This window comes from Rhea pennata, chromosome Z, assembly GCF_028389875.1.
Source record: "Rhea pennata isolate bPtePen1 chromosome Z, bPtePen1.pri, whole genome shotgun sequence".
Lineage (NCBI taxonomy): Eukaryota > Metazoa > Chordata > Aves > Rheiformes > Rheidae > Rhea > Rhea pennata.
The window spans coordinates 57,844,520-57,862,575 of NC_084702.1; the positions used below are offsets into that span (position 1 = coordinate 57,844,520).

The 18,056-nt window shown below is 43.6% G+C and overlaps 1 protein-coding gene across 2 annotated transcripts in view; it reads left to right on the forward strand.

Moving 5' to 3' along the window:
• The window catches only part of CMYA5 (cardiomyopathy associated 5), a 45,523-nt gene extending 28,227 nt beyond the window's left edge, over window positions 1-17,296 (forward strand). Inside the window, exons 7-13 of one of the 2 annotated variants that reach the window (XM_062600268.1) lie at window positions 2,115-2,264; window positions 3,201-3,347; window positions 6,423-6,567; window positions 13,989-14,122; window positions 14,923-15,022; window positions 16,075-16,251; window positions 16,662-17,296. In XM_062600268.1, coding sequence (XP_062456252.1) covers window positions 2,115-2,264; window positions 3,201-3,347; window positions 6,423-6,567; window positions 13,989-14,122; window positions 14,923-15,022; window positions 16,075-16,251; window positions 16,662-16,914 — 1,106 coding nt within the window. In that variant the 3' untranslated portion in view covers window positions 16,915-17,296. Of the gene's footprint in view, window positions 1-2,114; window positions 2,265-3,200; window positions 3,348-6,422; window positions 6,568-13,988; window positions 14,123-14,922; window positions 15,023-16,074; window positions 16,252-16,661 lie in introns of those variants that run through there. The other variant, XM_062600269.1, reaches the window with a different exon arrangement.
• Window positions 17,297-18,056: the final 760 nt, after the last annotated feature.

Here is an 18,056-nt window from a genome sequence, read left to right on the forward strand (position 1 = left end):
GTCATTTATTTGAACAAACTTGAGGTGCAAATGTGTAAATTTCAATAAAATGAGGGACCAACCTGTTGTTAATAGAAAAACATTCTGTTTCTGAAGACAGTAGGTCAACTTCTTGCTATAAATTACTTCCCTTTAAAAGTTTATTTCATATCATGTGGAAGGAAATTAGAAATCAAATGTTTTTCAGTGTTTCCAAACTGAATTTTGATGTATAAATTTTTTTTCAGAAGTTTCATTCATTAAGAAATTTTCTGTTCAGTTTTGGAATAATAATAAATTTTGCAGTTGTGGGATTTCTGTAATCATAAACAACAGTTTCTAGGAAACTTCACAGAAAAAAAAAAGATTTACTCATTGGGTAAACCACTGAAAGGAAGTCCTTTCCTAAAGATGATCAATTTTTAAATCGGTCAAATCTAGATGCAGTCAAGAGATAAAAAGTAGATTGTTTTTAGCAATAAAAAGAAAGACTTTTTCAATGGGAAGCAGATGTAATCCTATGTACTTGAAGCTCTCTGTATAAATCATAAGGAAACAGCCAGCATCTGCATTTGCCTTGTTCGTGCCACAGGGGATCATCATCATTACTGTGAAGATAACTGAGAAAAGCAAAAGCTTTGTGCTCAGATCCTACCAGAATGTATGCAGTACGGAAATTTACTGGGTGACGAGAGATAACCATATTTTTGTTCCCTGCAGTCACTTTAACAACGAACATAGAGGATGTGGGGGTTGCATCTTTCTTTCTCTTCCCTCTCTGTTAAGCTGTGACCTTAGCAGGGGATAGTGTTTTATCAGGGATGAATCTGTGCAGATGAGCAGACAGTCTGGAGTGTTTATGAGAAGTTTAGGGGGCTCTGGAGGACTTTGAGGCACCTTAGTGAGGGATGCATGTAGGATGTCTGACGAGGTTAGGGTTCTTCAGCTAAAGCAGAGCTTGGGCTTACCAGCCCACAGAGGAACCTCTCTCCTCTGAGTCTCCAGGGACCACAGCTGTGCTGGCAGAAGCCCCGTTCCCATACCTGCAGCGCAAGCCCACCTCTCTGCGAGTGGTGCAGCTGATCCCCAGGAGCCCTTGCCCCGGCTGTGAGAATCTGAGTGTGGGAAGTCTGTGCCTACATTTTCCTACTTATTTGCACACTCTTGCTGTTGCCAAGGCTTCTGTGCATCTGACAAACTATTCCTCCCCTCAGCATGGTGGGTCCTTTCCCCCAGACACCTCTCTGGGGATTGATTACATCCTCATCTGGAGGAGACTCAGTTCTTTTGTGAGCCTCCCATCAGACAGCAATTTTGCACTATTCGCTATAAACAAGCATTTCACTCACTTCTATCACAGGCATCCTTTCCAGAGGGCAATCTCTTGCTCTAATTCTTGTGCTGCAAGGTAAGATTAAATAATGGAGAGGACAGTCTCCCAGAGCACCTGCAGTGTGCTTCAGGAGATGGACTCTCTGAGGACATGGCCTGAAATTGCTAGTATCTTCTGAGGTTTCATCAGGACATGCGCCTCCAAGCGGAGCACTGATTTGGGAAGCTCCAACTGTGAGCAAAAGGAGCAGGTCTCCCATCTGCTGTGAGAGAGCCCTGGTCACTGCTGTGGCAGCACTGCCCCATGGGAGAGGACCTGGACAGGCCAAGAGGGCCAGGGCCACCCTGCCCCAGACAAAGCATAGGCATTTCACTGCCTTTCTCATGCAGGAGCAAGCTTCTTTCCCTTCAGATCGCTCCTGGGCTCCACCTTTGTCTTCACCTACCTTCACTCCATAACATCCAGCCTGCATGCTTGGATAAGTATCATATTTCAGGATTATTTTATCCGGTGATCTCAGTACTGGATCTTATTTTGTCCAGGCTATGAGAGAAATGGACAGCCAGAATCTCATGCTGAATAATTAAGTTTTTTCTTCCCTATTTTAGATGAACATATTGTTCTAACACTGCACTAATGCTGTCCCTATTCCAAATATTTGCTGTATTTGTTCACTTAAATTGTCATCTCAAATATTGGTAGTTGAGTGGAAATAAGGGATCTGGTTGTCTCACAATTAACATGTAGTTAATTTGGTTCAAAATACTAAAGTGTGAATAACAGCTAAAGATCTTTGTTTCAGTCCCACAGACACCAACACTGATAGCACAGGAACCAAACTCAGCTACAAGTACCTCCATCGCGGTCTACTGGACTGTGAATGAAGGGGATGCCATCGACTGCTTCCAGGTCTATTGTATGGAGGAGCCTCAAGCTAACAAAGACCGAAGTGGTGTGTAACGACCTGCCTCTCACCTTTGTCATTGCAGTAGCCCTTGTGGGGGGGGGGGGGGTGCATACGGCTCAGTGATAGGAGGGGCTGTGAAGAAATTCTGCATAGGACTAAGGACAGGTAACTGAGGAGGAGAGCACAAGCTGGATGGCACTCCTTTTCCTCCCCCTGCTTCTCCAAAACGCGAGGTAATTATTTTGGTCCATAAAGTGCAGGGCAGTTGCTTGCAGAGAAGCAGCAACGTCTGTCTAGGCACTTTTATGGAAGTAGCCCAGCTGTCAGAGTGGATGTGTTCCTATCGCACTGTTGATACCGACGGGAACCAGAGACAGCTCCCAGAAGGAAGGGCCTAAGTAGAAATTTAGGGCCCTGCATGTACTTTGGAAATGTGTCCTAATAAACTAGGACAAGAAAGGATAATCAGAAATGCAGTATTTCCACATGTGGGCACAGATTTTTTCAAAATGACATTAAGATATTTTAATTCTTAAATATGGAAATTGAGAAAAGAGGATTGAAATGCTTGTTCATTTAAAAGCTTAGGCTAATCATAAAATCACTTAAAGCACCTGGGTTCTGCTTAAATAGGTGTATGTGTCTGTCTGCGCACTGAAGGATTCATCGGACATAAATCATGAGAAATTATGCTCTAGAGAGCTAAAAACAAAGTTGACAACTCTTGATTGCGCATCTCAGATTTGCAGCCTGTCATGTTTTAGACTACTTTCTTCTTGCGTTCAATGGGCACTGAACTCAAGGGCAGGTCAAAAACTTTCTGTCCAAACGGATTTTGAGTAAAACATTGAGATCTTGGCTAGTAAAACCATCTGGATTTTCAGCTGACTCTTTTTTAATATATTAGTTGGCAAGAGAAATCAGAGGCCCTGCAAAAGAAGTGCATGAGTATCATGGCCTGTGTGTGTGTGTTTCTCCTAGCTTTAGTGGAAGAATACAGAGTGACGGTGAAGGAGAGCCACTGCATTTTGGAGGATCTGGAGCCAGATCACTGTTACAGTGTGTGGGTCATGGCTGTGAACAGCACAGGATGTAGCTTGCCCACTGAAAAAGCCATTTTTAAAACAGGTATGTATACATTCTGGCATTTGGTTATTACAGGTTTCAGATTCTTAAACAAATTCTAGGTCATACTGTTACTAAAACAGAAGAAACTGTTTAGTTTAGTCCATCTAGCAGATCATAGGCAATTCATAATAATGTTTGCCTTTTTGTGAAAAGATAGCAGCATGATTGTTCCTAGGAGGAAAGCTGAAAGTATTCAGATACGAAGATGTTTTAAATCTTGTGCCTTGTGCCGAGGGCATTGGACGGGCAGATTATGAATTTCCCCTACATGCTGCAATGCTGCAGGGCAGCTCCAGGAAAGCTACCTAACTGCTCCATGCTGCCGCCTTGCCTTTGGAAAATAAGGAAATCATTGCATTTTTTTTGCCTCTCTGCCATCCTTCCGAATACATCTATGTTGCATTGATTTAAATGATAAAAAAGCAGGAGGAGGCCTGCTTTATAGTGGTTGCATGCAGCTTCTAGCTCAGTGGGGCACAAATCTCAGGTGTGGCTGAGAGGCTCCGCTGTTGTTTAAGTGGTATAAATTATGATGAGTATTTTGATGAGCATTGCTTATGAGCTTCACTTGACTGATTAAGTTTTCTGAGATTTAATTTCTTAAATAATTTGTATTGACAAAACTGTTGCTTCTTGAATTATGAATAGGGTAATGCATCCTGTGCTCTAGACAGTGAGGCCTCTTGCCAGATGATTTTTTTAGTGCTGCAGGGTAAAAACAATCATTAAGTTCATGAATTTACAAAATATGGACAAGGATATTTAACAATTTAATGTTGAAGTAACTCTGTACAGCACTGTACAACAGTGTACTGTTGAAATCACTTGGCAGCAGCCATAGCTTCAAGTCTTTTGCTTAATCTACTGGACATCAGATTTTTGGATAATTCTCTTTGATACTCAATTTATAGTTCATATTTTTAGCAAAGATTATTTTCCAAAGAGTTCAAAGCAGAAATTTAAATTTTACTATTTATCAAAAATGTAGAGCGACATAGAAATCCTCTTAAATGGTCAAATAATTAATGAGTTATTTCTAACATAGAAATAATAATTTTAAAAGGGTTCTCACCTCTCTCAAACCATTATTTTTAAGAACTGTATTTGCCTTTTGGGATCAGATTCACCATTCTCCTCAAAACTCAAGCCTTCTAAAGAGGTTAATTTCTTAGAGTTTTGGGATTGTTTTGCCTCTTTCTTTTGGAAAATAAACAAGCTAGTGCAAATTACCTCATTAAACATCCTCTGTCAAGCTAACAGGTAGATTTGTGGGAACATTACTGAAGCACTGACAAAACTGTTGCGTCCCCTTGATGTCAAAGGTGGAAAGATAAGCAGTGGTGACTCAAACCAGTTCTTCAGTGTGCTACTATAGAGCCCAACTACTTTGATATTAAGCTAGAATACTGTGATTCTTCAACTAACCAAATTACTAATATTTAAGAACTCAGAAGAAAGTATTTAGAGATTTTATTTTCAGTAATTCACTGAAAAGGTAGCACATATAAGAAAATACTTTGCTGATATATGCAGTTATGGGCATATATACATACATTATTAGTAGGTTGAAGCTGGATCTTTTCCTGATGTTGAGAAAAACTCACCCCATAGTATTTCCCCATAGGAATGCCACTGAGTGGATGTGGTGCTCCCCCCGCGGTAGTGGCACTTGGAGGCCATGTCAGTCACCTCTCCAAACTCACTGCAGCCACTCTCACCTCAACTTCATCTACTCTTTAGACAGATAATTTCAAATAAATAAAAAACTTAAGGACTTAGACTCTTGCTGGAATATCCAAATGTGATGTGTTGTTTGTACATACATAATTAGGTGCAAGTGTATCAGTTTCTGAGTGCAGGTATTAGTGGATTTAGGTACTAATTTTTCATTCTCTAGAAAGAGATACACAGATATATTTAAAAATGGACAATAATCAAATACATCAAAAAAGAGTTAAAGGAAAATTGCCAAGGGAGCTATGCAGATTTATTACCAGAGGAAAATCTGTCCTGTGGGTTTTTTGTTCTGGTGAATATCTAGGTTGGCTGTTTTTGTAGTAAACTATGAAGTATAGTTTAACCTCAACTGCTAACCTCTTGATTTTCACTAAATCAGGAAACTGCATATGAACTTGTTGGTGTTTTCTTTTCTAATAATAACAAATCATGTGTGCCACAAAACACAGTGTAATTTGAAGGTTGATTAAGATTATCTAGTCTAATTTCTGTTTTTATTTTAGGCATCCTATTTGAAACCTGTTTTCTTTAAAAACAAAATAACTTCTTACGGCATTTTATTTTAATCCATCACATTTATTTTAAGGACTGATGTTAAGGCTGTCTATAGAAGTGTCAACAACAGCTTATAAGAGGTTCGTATATGTTGCTCTTCCCTGGAAAGAGATAAAGCATATGAATATAACGAATCCATTTTCAGGCTAGTGTCTGATGTACTATTTCACACAATAGCTTTTGATTACTTGCATTCAGTGTGCAGTTTTACATTCATTTTCTGTCTTTGTAGTTGGGCCTGTAGTTCCTAAATGGAGGCTTTAAAAAGGAAAAATTATAGGTCCAAGTTTTAGTTGCTGCTTTGCAGAAATATGTGGGACCTAATTAAGCAGACAAGTCGTTTCACCTGCGGTTCTGCAGCAGCCCGTTTGCTCCTGCTGCAGCTCACGTGGGGACTGCTGAGGACAGGAGGGAGCTAATCTGGGGATCTGCCCCAGTCCTGCCTCTGCTCTGCTCCTTGAAGCAGGGCAGAAATGGGCAAAATGTGCTTGAGGAGGGACCGGAAAGTCTGCATGGAATATTCCAAGTTTGGGCAGAATTGCCCAAGTACACACAGTGGTTTTCCCCAACGTTGCCCTCTGCCATCGAACCACCAGGGAAAATAATACTGAACCACAAATAAGCAGCGGACGGTTGTTGGGCAGGCAGAAATAACTACCGCGAGCTGTGAGGCCGGACGCCCTTCAACGCCGGCTTCGTCTGCTGCTCTCGTGGGAGCGAGCGTCCCCGGCCGGCCGCCGGCCCGCTCCTCGCAGCGCCGCTAACGTGTCCTTGCGTCCGCAGCGCCCGCCGCCCCCGCGATAAGGGCAGAGGACTGCACCGTGTGCTGGGACACGGCCACCGTCCGCTGGCGCGCCGGCTCGCCGGCGCCGGAGTCCTTCACCCTGGAGTACTGCCGACAGTACGCGCCCGAAGGAGAGGGCCTCAGGTCAGTGCGGAGCGCGGCCGGCGGCCCGGGGAGATTAGGCGGGCGCTGAGGAGTGCTCTGCGGATTGCGGGTTGTTGCGTAAGAGATTACTCTGTCTTGAACCAGGCAGAGAAGAAATCGGCTTCTGTGTGCCAATGACTGTAGAGGCCAGATACTAATCTACGAGATTAGGCTGAGAGACATTAAAATGCTTTCTTCTTATTCTGCGTAACTAACAGTGCCTTGTGCTTGGGGCCAAAGCCCTCAAGGCTTTGTATCGTCTGTGATCAACCAAAAGTGGCAGGGCCATGCTACCCAGGAGAGAAATCCCTTCTCTGCAGCCCCCATGGCTCCCCGCAGGGCCAGGGACAGCCAAGCTTCGCAGCGAGCAGTGAGACGGGACAGGACAGGATGGAGGAGGCAGTACTCTGCTTGCTCTCTACCTCCTGGCAGCAAGCTTGGGATGTAATGATAGCAATAGTGGAGACTCACCTGCCATCTCCCAGGCACAGCCGAACCTTGGAAGTGGAAAAAAAGACCAAGGAACCACTGACGACCATAGGTAGAGCTGAAGAGATCTGAGAAGCTCAGAGAGCGGAGGTGTCTCTGCATACGAGTCCCAGTGGGAGCATCAGGCCAGCTGACTTCTGCCTCTCCTTCCCACCCCACTGGCACTAACAAGGTCTTTTTCCCTCTGCAGGGCCAGTTCACATGAACTTCACAGAAACATGATAGCTGGGGAAGAGCTCTACCCCTTGCGGTCAAAATTAGTTAAGATAGACTAAGGGGTTCACAAGCTTCTAGTAGATATCTGTGACAGTGCAATCGTGTGAGCCTTGCTCTTTACAAAAGTAGGTGAGAAATTGAAATAAAGAACTTCTGCAGTATTGAGAGAGCTTTTTTTGCCCAGCACTGACGTGCTGTGATAATGCAAACAAGGGGGGTCTTGCACAGCTCTCCTGCTCTCTAAAGGCAGTCAGGGTCTGCTCTTTTTCGTGCATATTTTATGAAGCCATCAGGTCCCTGTCGAACTGCCAAAGTTGCTGTCAGTCAGGGACAATGTAGTTGCTCCCAAACCCCATGCTGTGTGTTTGCACTTAAGTTTATTTGCTGTTAATTGAGATTGCTGCTTCTTTCCAAATCTGAAACAGAAAATGTGCTGCTTTCTGTAATCTGTGAGCGAGGTGGCATTAATGCTAGGCAGTTTGCTTGTGTGGAGATAACTGTGGCAACAAGCTGTCAGAACTGACCCATTCTCTTTTCCATGGGAGCTCGTGCAAAATCGAGAATGTTTATAACTGTACTGAGACATGCTTGACTTTCCTGGCCTTTCTGTTGGCAGAAGCTGGCCTTTCACTGTGACAAGTGTGACAAACTCAGACAGGACAAAATTACGAATTTTCTCAAATTGCTTCAGTTGAATCTCTGTGTTTGTAGAAGGGTTCTCACCTCTTTTCTCAGTGTCGGGAAAACCTTTTGCCACTTATTTTTCCCTCAAAACAATGCTTCTCCCCTTTTCCAAAAGCAAGCTGTCTAAGATTAACCTTTAATGCATTCTGTTACAGCACAGGGTGAGAAGAGAGAGGGTTTTTTTAAGATTTGTATTTAAAGTTTTGTACAAAGCCAAGGGGGGGGGAGATGTATGGTAGATGGAGCATACTGTTCATATTTCCCTCATCTAAGGCCCCTGAAGTGCAAGTTAAGAGTAGAAATCGATTCCTTGTGTGGTTGATAAAGTGAGACAAATAGCTCCAGATGGTGAGTGAGATCTTAGGCTATGTTGCTTTCTAGAACTGCCTGAATGTCTTTTTTTTTTTTTTTTTTTTTTTGGATATCGAGAGAACTTAGAATCACTATAACTGTGTCTTTATAACCATGTGGGAGCACTTGGGCCTGGAAACACTATAATTTCTTCCAGACATTTTCCTTGAAAGCCTGTCCTCCCAGAAGAGAGACTAGGAGAAGATTTCCTGAGCTGGTCTTGGGGACCAGCCAAACATGGAGCCCACAGCAGAGAGCAGAGATGGAGGAAGGAAATCAAGGGCAGAGATGGTCAGTTACCTCCTGAAATTTGCCTGGAGAAAGCAATGCTGCCCAAACTGCACAGCTTCTTTCACACATATCGTGCTGAGAGCCTACCAACAGCAAGGGAACAGTGCCATGAGAGCAGGCAGAGAGAAGTGCCCCCTCTTCTCCCTCTCCATCCCTCCCAGGAGCAGCTGGGCATGTGTGAGGAGCCCCTGGTGGGGGTAAGGAGTCTCTACCCTTTTGCATATCCTGGAGCAGTGCTAGTTCCCTGCAGAGAGAATTTGAGGAATCTCTGTAAATAAATCCTCATGAAGATTTGCTGTGCAGATACCATCTAAAAATCTATTAAAAGCCTTTCTAGATTCTAGATTTTCTAGATTCCATTCTGGATTTTCTCCTTCTTTCAGCTTGCCACCTGAAGAACATTGCTTTGGCATACAGCGAATCCCTTGCCTGTTGCTGTGGTTTTAAAGCTCCTTCACAGGTTGATTCTTTTTCCAGGTTGGGAGGCTTTGAAATGTTTCTTTCAGTTTCCAGAGCTCTGCTGTGTGCTTGCTGTTCAGCCTTTCTGTTGAGAAGTCAATGGAACTGGGGGTGGAAGATGGAAAACTGAGAGAAATGCAGTCCAGGGATTAGCTGTGTGGGCTGCTCAGATGGAAACCATGTATTGCATCATGAGACATCTGTAAGACTCAGGGAGGCAGAAATTAGAACAGTGTGCGGTGAATTCATAAAAGTGGAACTGTGGGTTCTTCCGACTGAGTGTCCCCCTCCCCATCAGTGTAAGACTAACACCGCTTGTGACTGAAATTTTCCGTCTACCCCTGGAACAGGTCTAACTCTTGAAACAGGAGAGCAAACCTCCCTCCCATTGCTTTGCCCATATGGCTGTTCTTCCAGCTCAGGAAGCACAGTGAGGAGAACAGGAACTCCTCATCCTCCCTGTTCTGCTCAGTTTGCTATCTAGGATAGCAGTGAGGGCCGCTGTAGGTGGTGCTTTGATGCACTAACCATATAACAGCTAAAATTACGTACCTGGAACAGATGAGAGGAAAGGAAGGATGCAGCACAGCTGGAAGAGAACTTGTAGCAGCTTGTTCTCTATTTTTAGCTTCAAGAGCTTTTTCCAGCCCTTCTGCGTGCTTATACATGTATCTTGCAATGCTTGCATGCTTTCACTTCTCTCACAACTCCACATCAGTGGTATCAGCAGAGGTCTAGAGGTGCAGTTTCGGTGGGATATTGGAGAGAGAAAATAACAATTACAATGCAGAGGGTGTTCTGAAACACTACGACATATACCACTCACTGGGTTCATCCAATGTTAAAAAATATCCTCTAGGTGTTGTTTTCTTGAAATAAGATGAGAATGCTGATGAGAGAAATATACATCGAAACACAGCATCGTATTTCCCTAAGACCAGGTAAATCGTGAGTCTTACAGACAATTGCTGATATAATACTGCTTGGCAATTTAAGGGTAAAGAAACAGGCAACTTCTTCCTGCTCTGGTTTAAATAGAAAAGTATCTGAACTTTGGAAATGGGATTTTGAGACTTACAGATTCCTCTATGAGCTCTCCAAAAAGTAAAGGATTAAGAGGAAATACATGAAACATTCAACTCCAAATGTTTCTTGAATCTTTATGCTCTAAACTTAAAATAATGATGCCAAGATGTTGTGGGAATAGTGTGAAAATGTTAACATTCTGGCTAGGGGCCAGGATGCATTGTGCTTTAACAGTAAATTTATTGCATTTCCATTTATCTATAAAGTAGGCAGGTGTATTTTAAGTAGAAAATAGGTGAAAAAATGTTGCAATTGGATTTCTCTTCCTTCTATGATGGAAATTACATGGTTAACTGCTTTAGGCAAACTTGGGGAAGATCTAGATGCAATGCTTGTTGCAAGAACTTGGAAATGAAACAGGCTTTCCACCAACACAGTCAGGAATTTATAAATGCATCTTCCCTTCCCCTCTCACATGTTTGTCCTATATTACTTTAAGCAATCTATAAGGCTCTATTCATGCTTTCTCTTCATCCTTAAGTTTTTATTACTGATTGCAGCAGTAACCTGGAGCGTGACCAACTACAGTGATTGCTGAGAGCCTGGGGAGCCCTCAGTATTCACTTTGCCCCCTCAGCGTATTCTCTAGACACAGAGAGAGGCAGTAGCAAGACCTATTTCTTCTTTGCACTCAGCCTTTTGTGAGCTTGGAGCTGGCTCGGAGTAACCGAGTGTTGCAAATGAAATTCCTTCTTGTTGGCATATTCTGTTTCTGTTTCATTAGTTGGCAGCAACAGGACTGTTTTTTAAGCCTTAATCGTTGCTAAAATTGATGGGCTCTTACTCCTAGGAAGCTTAAAGCTGCCTAAAATAGATCGCCAAGTAGGGAACGTTATTGGAAAATCTGATCACTGTTTTACTGACTAGATCTACTTAAAATCCAGATTTCACTGTGTTGCTTTTAAAGCTGAATAGAGGTATACTCTTGATCTCAGGTTTAAATTGGCAGCCAAATTCCGATTTGAAGAGTTTCAGATTTGGAAGAGACACAGGTCAGAATTTTGGCTGATCCTATTGGATCTGGCTGGACCCCAAATCTTTTCTGAATCCCTAGGCTCTGGGAACAAATTCCAGGATATGACTGCCCCAGGTCTACTCAGACACCAGCATGTACCTGTCTGCTTAGGTTTAGAGGCACTTTTTTTGTTTTGTTAAATAGTTACCAGTTAAATAGTTAATAGTGAAAGGGAAAAGAAGATCTAAGTTCTTTGGGAGGATACTGACTCGTGTGGCATTTTCCAGAAGGCACAGAAGAGGATTCTATGTAGAGAACACTAATGTGATTAAAATACATTAACCTGCCTGTTGACACAAGTAATTTTGCCTGTATAGCTTAATGTATCTTTATTTTATCTCGCTTGTAACTATTTGCTCAAAACTCCTTTCCAGTGTTCTCTGCTTCAGATTCACCCAAAGATCTCAGAGCGGTGCCACTAAACAACAGTGTGGCCCAGACTTTTCTAGAAAATATGGATAATTTTCTTCAAAGCTTGAGTGCTCTCCTCTTTTCCCACATCTCTGCTTCCATCCTCAGTTTCCTTTCTCTTACTTCCTTTGTATTTACCTCCTTGCTCAGCTTCAGTCTTTTATTTTTCTGCTGCTCTCATTTTTCCTTTTTCTGATGTCCCTTACACTCTTACTAGCCTTTTTCCTCTTACATGTCTGAAGATGTCTCGCCTGGTTGCCTCCTTTCCCTAAACCTCTTGGTAGGAATCGGCCAGCCTGCCTCGCAAAGTGCTTTTTCGTCAGGGCTTTCATCGTTTACAGGAGAGAAACGAGCAGTGCAGTTGCTGCCAAGTTTGGACTAGCCCACTTCTCTTATTTACCGCATCAGTTCTAGCACCACACAAACGCCGTGAAATTCCTTCGAGCTGAAAAGATTACAGAAGCACCTCGCGCTTTTTTCCAGTGCTTTCAATCGCTTTTAATGACAGCTGTCAGTACAGAGTACCTGTTGCAGACTAACGAGAAGGATGAAGCACTCAGCCTTCTCCTCCTAAACGCTCTGCTCTAGGCAGAGTTAACAGGAATTTGGCACAGGTAGGGCTGTGGGATTTTACCTTTACCTGCTGGCAGAGGCAGGCATGTGAAAAATCCTCATGGAGGAGCACGGATTATTCTTCAGTTTGCACTGCTCTCTGGTGGGACAGCTGGGGAAGAACAGTCACCGCACAGGAACAGCAATGATCTTAGCTGGTTGCCTGCCTCGCCTCCTGTGCGGTGGCAGGAGTAGTGGCCGAAAAGGTGGTTTGTTCAATCTGGCTCCCCACAGAGGCGTTGCCTGCAGGCGGGAGACCCTCCTGGGCTCCAGCACGCTCCCCGCTCCGTCCCGGGCCTTTCTCCTTCTCTGGAGACATGCTCCTCGCCCGTGCAGCGGCCAGGCCCCGGGGCCGGGCGCCGCTGGGGCTGCTCTGCCTCAGGAGTCTCCCTCTGCCTGCCGCAGCGAAGCGGCCAGACGAGAAGGCGCTTCTGGGAGCAGCCCGCCTGCCCGCTCGCGGGCACCGGGCCGCGGAGGGAGGCTGGGCCGGGCCTCAGCCCCAGCTCTGCGTCTGTGTCCGACACAGCCGCGGATTTATCCGGCGTTTCTCCCTTTTGTGAATCTGCAGGAGCCAGGCGCCTGCGTTCGGCTCGTCCCAGTGCCACGGAGGTTATCTCCTGTGAACCTGGAGCGCAGGGGGTTGTCTCAAAAGACCTGCATTGCGCTCAGGAATTAAATACTTGCCCAGAAAATTCCTATGAGCGTTTGTGGGGGGAAGTTGTCTGTTCTGTACGGGTAAACAGTGTTTACCTACTCATAGACAGTGCAATGAGTGTCTGTCATTTAACTTGGGCATTATTATATGAGGCAAAAATGAGGACAAGCAGGATCCCATGCATAAGAATTTAAACCAATCTCTCCTATTCACAATAGTATGTATGTACACATATGTGTATCTATTTTTTATATATATGTGTGTATATATATATATACACACACAAAATATATATTATATATTTAATATGTATGTATTTTAAAAAAGTCAGCATCTTTGTAGACATCCAAAGTACTTTCACTGGCATTTCAAAGTGCCTGTGAAGCAGACTGAGTGAGTGCTGACTCTCATTTTCCCGGGGCGTTTGAAGGCATCAGTGGCTGAGGATGTGAGGGCCGGAGCGTTTGAGGCGTCGCAAGGGGTAGGTTTTGTCAAAGCGGGGCACTGTGCAAAGGCAGTTCCCCTGCTGCTGCCTCCTGCCACCCCAGCCTGTTGGAGAGCTTGGCGCAGCGAGGGAGGCGAAGCCAAGACTGCGACGATGAACAGTTTGTGAGCGAGTAGTGCGTAGTAGGAAGCGTGCGGCTTCTGTGCTGCCTCAGACGAGAGCATCCGTTCCTGTGGATTTGGAACAAGCGCCCAAGCAGCACCGGCACGGCACACAGGCTCGCTCCTGTGCAGCTGAATTAGCTACGAGCTCTTTTTCTTCATAAGCTTGTTCATTTTGTACCGCAGACATTTTGCAGGTGGAGGATGAGATTTTGATTCTGTGCTGCTTACATTTTATGTAATGACTTACACTGCAAAATGAACGTAAAGTGAGCATTGCACCAAATGACTGCACTGAGTGACAAGGCAGTGCAGGAACAACGGCCTGAAAAATTCTCAGACCCAGAAGGATGCTGCAGGTAAAATGGAATAGCTCCTACATAACCTGGTTATTTGCAAAAGCACTGCTCACCTTTCCTAGTTGGAGATTCCCTGTGATGCCTTTCAGTAAACAGCAGTGTGGCTTAGCTGTTTGCATAAATTATTCTTTCCTGATTTTGGATTTCTGTATGCGTTTTCATGCATGAAAATCTTTTCCATTTTCAGATCTTTTGCTGGAATAAAGAGGCCTGAACTGAAAGTATCCCTAGAGCCCAACGTGAACTATTTCTTCTACTTGAGGGCTGTCAATGCATTTGGGACAAGCGAACAGAGTGAAGCTGCTCTCATCTCAACTAAAGGTAGATCACCATTTTCTGATATCAAAACAATGGGATGGAGGGACAAAGCAGTCAGAGAGAGCATTTTTCTCCAGAAATTGTAAGTAAACTTTCAGATACAGGAGTAACCACTTTATTGAGATAATAGGGACCAGACATACTCTGCTTAAATCTGGGACAGCTTCATTTGAAATTGGTAAATTTATGTGAGTGTAAAACTGGTGTGAGCTCAGAAGCAAAGGTGTTGAATGCTGTCAGAGATAGAAGATGGTTAAATAGCCTTCAGGGATCTCAGTTTGCTTGAGTGTGGCAGAACTCATTCTAACAGAAGACTCCATGATTTTAAAAAACAATTAAAAACTTACAGACTTAGGGGTTCAGGGATGAGGAACCAAGCAGACTATATCTTAAAATTTAATGACTGATTTAACCTTTAAGGTTTCCAGATAGATAGTGTTAAATTATGTATCGTTCCAAATCAGCCTCAAAATTCAGATCTGCTACTTTGAAAAAGCAATTGATTAAAAATGATTCCATCTTCTTTAATACCAAAGACTTCTTTATAACCTAATTAGTTTTCTGAAAAACGTAACGTGTTATGATCCCTGGGCCCAGTTGCCAGAAGACTGCCATCTCAGATGCGCACAACTTGGAACAGGCTTTGCATTCTCACCCAATTTTCTGTCACTCCTACCTGCTAGCAAGTACAACTCTGTCCTACAAAAATGGTAGTAATTGTTACTTAACATTTTGTGATTTATCTCAAGTTAACGTTGCCAGTATCTCAGCACTACTGTTTCTTTGTCGTGAATTGTACCTAGGAACTAGATTTCATGTACTGAATGACAAAGCTCATCCCGCTTTGCAAATCTCCTCTGATGGCACTGTGATACACCTTCCCGAGAAAGCCCGATTCGCTGGGTGAGTAGGCGCATGCCAAGCACAGCTATGCTGCTGGCTCACCATGAGTCCCTAGCTTTCACCTTTGTCTAGCTTTCACCATTTGGTTTTAGAAAAAATTGTTTCGCTCATGCAAACTCTGGAAATTATGGGATAGACCCTCTCCTTTGACACTCCTCGATCCCCTCAATAGTGCCAGCTGCAGCACTGATACAGATGCTGGAGGTTGATGTTGCACTGAGGAACTTCCAGAAAAAAGTCAAAGGCAATAGTCAGAGAGGAGGTACATAGTGGGACAGCTGGGTTTGCCTCAGTCCGTAGTCACTATTTAATCCTTCAGAACACTTCAGTCTTGAAGCCACTTGTTGCTGCCCCAAGCTGGCCAGAATTGTGAGTTTATTTTTGAATTGATAGTGGCTAGAAGTATTCAGTCCTCTGTTCTTTTGCTGAGAGCATTATTGATAACATTTTCAAAAGCATTTGTGGCTTCAGAGAATTCAGGGAGTGCTGCTGGGGTATATTAGACTAATTTTACCAGGCTAGCTCTGTCCATTGCAAACATGATTCTTCTTTTTGACATACTGCTGTCAGTCTGACTACAAACAGAAATCAGCTTGTACACAGCTGTATCATATTCATAGGGCTTTTTAAAATGGAGTAGGATATTACTGGTTTACGCCCCTTTTTAATGTTACAGCTGAATCCACATAAGATGACAGCCACTGTGTCTAATTAAAACAGCCACGCTTTCCCACTTGAGCAAGCCTGGTAAAATGTAATCTGTAAACCTAAGATCTTACCTGACTCCAGTCACATTTTCCAGCTTTTGCTAACTTCATCTACTTTTGGATAAAGTTTCATAGTTTTTGGTCCTCAAGATGAGTCCGTTTCATATGAAGATTCCTGACTTTCAGGGAGAACATTCAAATCTTTGATAAAAATCTGTCATTAGAAGAGCAGATTTTAATTCATTAGTAATTTTTGATGCTCCTTCATGATGTAGTTATAAGAAATATCACAATATTGTTGGTCTACCATCCGACTCACATTACTGTATCCCTTTCCACAAATAGATTTCCTTCAGTTCTGGGTGAGCTGCTGCCTGCTCGGGGCCGTCATTACTGGGAAACCGTTGTCTCTGCCTGCAGAAACTACAGAATTGGAATTTGCTATGAGGCTACATCACAGAGCGATGTCCTGGGGCTGAATGATACTTCTTGGTGCATGCGCTGCTGTCCTACACAAAGCAGGTAAAGCTCAATCAGTCTAGCTGCTTGGGAAGTTACTTGTCCTTCATGTGAACAGAACTGGTGAACTTAGAGGATCATGACAGCAGAGAGGACTTGTCTGCTTCATTTTTGCAAATTTCAATAACAAGAAAAAAACCAACTATAGAAGAGTTTTAGACACCCTGCACTTATTAAATAAATCTTATAATGCACCTTTAAAAAAAAGCTCTCCACATCAATCTCAAAGGAGAACTTTGAAGTAAGGCCACATTTGCTCAGGTAGGAGCAACTGCACTGGGCAAAACCCTATTGCCGCATGATACACTGCTATATGCAACAAGCTGTTAATTGGTGGGAATTAAATGATAATGTTATTTGGGGTAAATGACAATGAGGATGCTCACTGTAATTTGGTTTCCATTTTCCTGCAGTTTTCTTTACAGATTTCTTCACACCAGTGTAATGAGCGACATCTGGGTGACAGAACAGCCAGCCAGGATCGGGATCCTGTTGGATTATAGCAATGGCAGACTGTTATTCTTCAATGCAGAGAAAGGACTGGTGTTGTTCACCATCAGGCACAATTTTACGGATGCTGCTCACCCGGCCTTTGCTCTGGAGAAGGCTGGAGCACTTACCCTGCGCACAGGGATGGAGCTGCCCGAGTTTGTGAAGCACAGCTAAGCCAGTGCTTCACACTCTTGGCGGCACCGATGATTGCAGTATTAGGGGCAGGGAAGGGAAGAGGGTGTCAGAGAGGGATGTCTAGTTTTCACTAATGAGTACTACATGCACAGCCGCCCCCCGCACGCACAGCGTCAGTAATTGCCATTAGTGCCCAGCCACATAATCACCCTGTGCCTGGAGAGAAAATCACCTCCTTCGGAGGGAGCGCGCACCTCGTGATATACACAGAAATGCTTGTGAGGAGAAAAAAAAGGTTTGTTAGGTCTGAGAATTTGGAGTGGGGGGAAATGTACTTTCCCTAAGAAAAGAAATGACAGTCCTAGCTGTCTTTAAGTTGATGATGAGCCTGTGTATGAAATAAATGCATCTCTCACTGCAATACATGACTACTTCTTGTCAGAAAATGCCATCGCTTCATCATATGCCAGGACAGTCAGAGCCCAAATCCAAGATGTGTTTGAAAAATGTCCAGAAATTTTTACTGTTGAAACATTCTGCAGGTGAATAGATCTTCTCATATTGTTTGCCAACTTCTTTGTTTAAATACCCAAATCAAGAAAACTTGGAAACTTAGAAATCTGTATTTTTGCAAAATGAGTGAATCCTAGACTAATCCTGATATCAGTCATGTAAAATTGGAGTGTACACTACCTGCCAGCCTGTCCACACTGGACTCGCAGGCTGTATGTGACAGGAAATATCATGAATAAACAGGTATTCATGAAGAACATGTACAAGGAAACCTGGCAGTGGTGTTATAAGTCTTCTCCTATGTTTTTAATCCCCAAATTGTTGGGTAGGTATTTCAATGATGAAATGAAAGTTGTCGCTGGGGACTGAAGAGAACAGTCAAATTGTCATCTGCCTTCTCGCCTTCTTGTGGATAACTCCCTTTCCCTCACTTCTTTTACCTTTGAATTAGGATTTGATGCTGCTAATATCAGGCTTAGGGCTGTTTTTCTGCATCTGCCCTGTTCTGTCCCACTGTCTACGCTAGCACCAGCATCGTACGAGCAAAGTGCAGCGTTTCCAGGCCACTGAAGTCAGCACCAAAACGTGATTCCTGCCAGCAGAGGAGTAGGATGCTGATTTCTCCCCGGCCTGTTCAAAGAAGGGAACAGTATTTCCAAGCGCTTCAC